The sequence below is a fragment of the Etheostoma spectabile genome, chromosome 13 (genome assembly GCF_008692095.1).
Source record: "Etheostoma spectabile isolate EspeVRDwgs_2016 chromosome 13, UIUC_Espe_1.0, whole genome shotgun sequence".
Lineage (NCBI taxonomy): Eukaryota > Metazoa > Chordata > Actinopteri > Perciformes > Percidae > Etheostoma > Etheostoma spectabile.
In genome coordinates, this window is record NC_045745.1 from 13,054,080 (window position 1) to 13,059,947 (window position 5,868).

Here is a 5,868-nt window from a genome sequence, read left to right on the forward strand (position 1 = left end):
TTTCAATTAAGGCATTAAGATAAATTTCCAAAAAATGTTTTTTTTATTCCTCTTTTTACTCAACTTAAGCATGGGCATGTAAACTTATGAGCACAACTGTATGTTCCTTTAATTATGTCCCACTTCCTGCCACCCTGCCTGTCATTGTGTTGGCATCCTGGACTGTTTTTTTCTCAAAGAAAGATCAGAAGTGAACAAGGGTCCAGTACAGGACAGGTAGCTGCATGCAGAACATTTAAATTTCAAGTTGTAGAAGTTGTTTAAAGCAAGGCATATTATTCATTTGTGTATTGCAACAGAAATTACCTCTGGTTGATTTGGCAGCTTCAAGTATTTCACTATCTTTTTAGAATGGATGTATTTTGAAGGATTACGCATTTGAATGCAACCCTGCAAATCAAAAAGGCAAATGACGACAGAAAATAAAGACAATGTTTGCTATAAGTGCTGTTTGATAGGCTAGGACCATAGACTGTATACATATTAACGGTCTATAGCAAGGACACATGATCATCTCAACAAACTGTAAAAAGTGGGAATGCAGGAGAAACCAAGATTGTGTGTTGTCAGTATGTGACTGACTGAATTTGCAACAGCATATAACATACTGTGTGTATATATATATATATATATATATATACTGCATATACATACACACACACATACATACATACACACACACACACACACACACATGTATATATGTTTATGTACTGTACATACACAAATACATGTATATGCATGCACATAAATAAATACATACACACATATATATACATACACATATATACATACAGTACACACACATACTGTAAATACACATATATACTGTACATACACATATATATACACACAAACACACATACATATATACACATACACAAACACATATATACACATGCATTTATACACACACATACACACACAATATACATACACACACACATATATATATATATATAGAGAGAGAGAGAGAGAGAGAGAGAGAGAGAGAGAGAGAGAGAGAGAGAGAGTTTTACTATATATTCTTCATCTATTTAGTTTTACTGAAAGCCATGACAGGTATCAATATTATTACCCACCAATCATATTTGAATACCGGTACTTGACAAACTGTAGCTAAAGCAAAATTTTAAATGTAAATGTGTTCATACTTGACCTTTTGTAATAGAATTGTTCCTCTCTTAGTTTGCAGTTAATGGAGCAGTTAATTGGACATACTGAGTGGAAAAAAATACACCCCCTCATGGGTTGTCCCACATCTGATTGGCTCTCTGCTGTCACTCCTGCGGCCTGCCTCAATCATGAACCAGCAGCAAGTCAAGTGTGAAGAAATATGAGCTGTTTTCAAAATAAAACTACTCTGCACAAAGACATGACACCGTTTTACTTTATTTGACTCGTATCCTATTTAAATTCAACTTACTCCCATCACTCTTATTTTCAGTCAGATATCAGCGTCTACAAGTTGCAACATACTGTTAGTGTAGAAGGGCTGTAAAAATGCGTTTGCAATAGTAACTTGAAAATGGGCTTTTATTTTGAAGGGAAACCGTTCAACCGTTATTACTCTTGAGCCTCATTTTGATTGTTTTTTATGTTTAGCTGACTTTGCGATCAGATTACAGATTTGAGTGCATGCTTTTCAAGAAAAGACATGCACGTTTGTTCGCACTGCTGTTGTTTTGGTTTGTACGGTGTAACCACAGTTCAGTTAGCCGATTAGCTTAGCTAGCAGCAATGTCAACGTGGCGCAGGCTGCATGTGAAGGTGCGGACGGCTCATGGATTACTTACCTCCAGTTGGGAGACACAACGACACACATGGCAGTATGGACATTTAGCGTTATGCCAAAACCTGAGTACAGGTAGACCTCATCGGAATGACTTCTTTAAAGGTGGGGGACATCAAAGGAAGTGAACGTCAATGCGAGCCCACATCACATTCAGAAATCCTCTATTTATATAATTCTTTGTTAATCCACAAATGTATGAATATTGTTATTCACATCTGACACTCTGTTGAACTGTTAGCGATCTCTTTACAATTCGGCACGCATATACTCCTCCAAGTAACACTTATTTTCTTTCAAAATGTAAACTTTTACAGTTTCCCCCGACTGTCCTTAGCAGTAATTGTAATGTTACTCCTCTTATTTTCTAATATGTGAATTACTATAAATGCCGAACTGTAGAGTGGTAGTTAAAGTTTCGGAAATATCTTAAGTTGTAAGGTGCAAGTCAACATCTGCCAAATGATGATGAATCAAGATAAAGTTTCTGCTTTTGGGCCTCAGACTTGGAAGCCCAGCTGGCTGCAATGAGGAAGAAGGCGTCGGACGCCCTGCCAGGGAGCAGCTGGAGTCCCTTTGAGATCAACAGCAACCTTCCGCCGGAGAGGGCCGACATTGTGATCGTAGGAGGCGGTGTGGTGGGCTGGTCCATTGCCTACTGGCTCAAGCAGAAGGAGAGGGTGCGAGGAGGGGTGAAAGTTGTTGTGGTGGAGAAGGACCCAAAGGTGAGGCCCCAGGATGGAAAATTACATTTTGCTTAATCGAATCCCATCGTTTACACCTTCATCAGGGACCAAACAGGAATAATTGGTTAAAAACACTTTATATACATTTTCAAACTCAATCTCTTCAAGCTTCAATCTCATTGCACAGATTCTGCACTTGTGTATAATGACAATAAAAGGCTTTCTATTCTATTCTTCATGCAAGGCATCCTATGGGGTTATTTGCAGTATGCAGTAATCCGACATCATCTGTGCCACCTGTATTGTTGTGCTATTCTTGCCTTAACTTGACACACCATGGCACCATCCTGTGGTTAATCCCAGTATGACACATTGTCTAAAATAATAAAAATTAAATTTGTAAGTAAACATTGAAAAAATGTGGCAATAGTGTGTTAAATTTATATATTCACTGTCTCAATGCCTTGAATGCATAGACTATAAATGTTTTGATACAGGAAAAATTAGATCCTTTCCTCTTATAGCAATTTTTAAATTGTCCTTTTGTTTTATGCCCATCTATTAAGCCACAGAGGGCTCTGACAAGAGTTTATTTTTATTTTTTTAATCACAAAACGTATTAAGTCGCCTATGTGATTTGGTTTCACGGGTGTGAGGGTGACTGCGGAAGGTTTTGTGGATACTAAGATGAAAATTCAAATCCCTTAAACCAAAACTGTGCAAAGAGGGACAAGTCCAAATATAAGTAGCAGACGATTGCTTACGGGAAATGATGATGGAGACTTCAACAGATAACGAGTCCGATGATTTCAGGTTAACTGCAGAATTTATTCAAACAGTGAACAAACTTGCATCATATGGGAGCCAACTGTTTTACACACACACACACGTGCAAGTATCTGCAGAGTAACTCCTGAACATCTAAATAACTGCTTTTTTACATTCTTCTTTCATTTCTGTGGGACAGTGTTACCTTCAAACTACTCTTTATATGAGATGGAAGACACTTTTTTTTTTTTTTAAAGATTATTTTTTGGACATTTATTTTTGATAGGACAGATGAAGATATGAAAGGGGAGAGAGCGGGCCCACTGTGTCGAGGAGTGAACCTCTATATATGGGAACCCGCTCTACCAACGAAGCTATTTGGGCACCCTGGATACACTTCTAATAGATTCACACATTTCTGTGCGAGAGGATTACCTCAAAACTAACCCTTATGTGGAAAATCCTTAGAATAGATGAAATACATTAGAAAACCTGCATGCTTCAATATTCCCCCTATCCGGTATATCTATCACAGACAGGATCAATACCCATGTATCATAGAAAGTCTAACAGGCCAACATTCACCCCAAAACCCATACACTATTTCCAGCTGTAAGTTGTTCACCCATAGTGTTTTTAAAAGTGTGATTGTGTCATACAGCGAGTCACTGCTTCTACACAATTCCTTATTAACTGCTTCCTCCTGCATGATGTTCTCCCGTAGTACTCCCAGGCCTCCACTGTGCTCTCTGCTGGGGGGATCCGACAGCAGTTCTCTCTGCCTGAGAACATCCACCTCTCCCTGGCCTCCGCAGACTTCATGAGGAACATCAATGTAGGTCACTTTTGAAGCAGTGCTTATCGTTTGTGTGCAGCCTTGCTCAGCTTCACAGCACACTGGTAATGAATGACAGGCTTTTAGATCTTTTAATGTGACAGTGACGTGTGTTATGTTAATATGTAATCAAGAGCAGCTTCTATGCCAGCTGAGGTTTGACCAGCTTGCACAGTAGGTCTTGATCTCCTGTACTATCTGTTGGTTGCCTAGCAATTCATCCCAGCCAAGAGTTAGTTAAACATTGATCTTCTCATCAAATGCTGATTTCTTTAGTTACACTTTTTTAGTGTGGAAATGAGTTATCTGTGTCTGCCTCTCAGGAACACCTCGGCGTGTTAAACGAAGAGCCAGTAGACCTCCAGTTCAACCAATCAGGATACCTCTTCCTGGCCAGTGAGGAGGTGGCTCACATCATGGAGGAGAACTACAGCACTCAAAGGTGTCACTTGTCTTTCATGCATTAAAGAGTGGGACAACAGAACTAAAAATCATATTCCGCCTTTTTGAAAGTGTACACAGAGACTCTCTCCATTCAGAGATTCTATTAGTTCTAAAGCTTTAGGGGATTATGACAACTATGCATCAATAAACAATCTTACTTTAAAAACCTTACTTTGTAATTGTAGGTACGCTGGAGCCAAAGTTTCACTTCTTTCTCCGACACAATTAAAGGAGAAATTTCCGTGGATAAACACAGATGGTGTCGTGCTCGCTTCATATGGTGAGTGCAGTTAATACACAAGTTAATATTTCATCACTCCATATGGTTGTAAGAGTACAAGGGGGACATCATTTGATATAATATGGTCAAATAGGTTTTGAGATGATATATTAGGCTGATTATAAAAGCTTTAGCAATAACCAGGAAGATGGGTGCTACCGTTGGCGCCCAGACCAAGTGCTGAGGGTCATTGCAGAGGTCATCAGCACTGGGATGGCTTCCAGTAGACACCAGCAACCAGCAAGACAGAACATCGCCTTTGTTAAAGCCGGGGAGAAGCCACACCAGCACCTGAGTCAGTCAGGGAGAGCCGCTCGCAACAGCACGGGACTGGCAGCTGACGGTCGACCAAGGGAAACTGCTCAAATTTACAGAAAAACATCGCAGTGACCATGCTCAGGCCAGACAGTGTCCTGGTGTCAGAAACAGCAAGGCAATTGGTCCCGCTGGAGTTGACAGTTCCCTGGGAAGACCGGATGGAGGATCAGGTGCAATCCCATCGTCGGGTGCAGAGGATCCGTTGGCCCTCAGATGCTTGGAGTGAAGGGACTGCACATCAGGAAAGCCGTGAAGAACATCACGACGGTGCCGAAAAAAGCGTCAAGATGGCCGTGGATCAAGTGTGGAGATCCGTGGATCACTACTCAGACACAAGCCAGGGCCTGATCAACCCTGATCAACCCTGGCTAGGTCGCCTGGGTGAGGGAGGATGATGTTGTGAGACCCGAAACACCCAATGATCCCAGAATACATCACTGATGATGTGTCTGAGTGGCACCAGGGGCATATATTAAGAACTAAAGATATTAGCTGATTAGGGTCAGATTTACTAACAAACTCTGTTAATTGATCATATTTGCTTTTGTTCTCTAACAAAATGTTTTCATTTGCACTATAATTTAAATTTAAAACCCACATATTACACTGCTATTACACACATTGTACATATTAGCTATGCATTTCTTGTAAATATACAAAATATAAATATTGAACTTTGTTTTTGTCAATGGACTCTGGTGGATTTGATGAGACCATAGATAACTGCTTCAGCGCCCCCCCCCCC

The 5,868-nt window shown here is 40.2% G+C and overlaps 1 protein-coding gene across 1 annotated transcript in view; it reads left to right on the forward strand.

Annotated features, from left to right (window-relative positions):
• The first annotated feature begins 1,568 nt into the window (after nucleotides 1-1,568).
• foxred1 (FAD-dependent oxidoreductase domain containing 1) overlaps nucleotides 1,569-5,868 on the forward strand; it is a 9,990-nt gene continuing 5,690 nt past the window's right edge. The window contains exons 1-5 of the mRNA XM_032534491.1: nucleotides 1,569-1,897; nucleotides 2,297-2,517; nucleotides 3,971-4,081; nucleotides 4,405-4,523; nucleotides 4,711-4,805. Coding sequence (XP_032390382.1) covers nucleotides 1,741-1,897; nucleotides 2,297-2,517; nucleotides 3,971-4,081; nucleotides 4,405-4,523; nucleotides 4,711-4,805 — 703 coding nt within the window. The 5' untranslated portion in view covers nucleotides 1,569-1,740. The remainder of the gene's footprint in view (nucleotides 1,898-2,296; nucleotides 2,518-3,970; nucleotides 4,082-4,404; nucleotides 4,524-4,710; nucleotides 4,806-5,868) is intronic.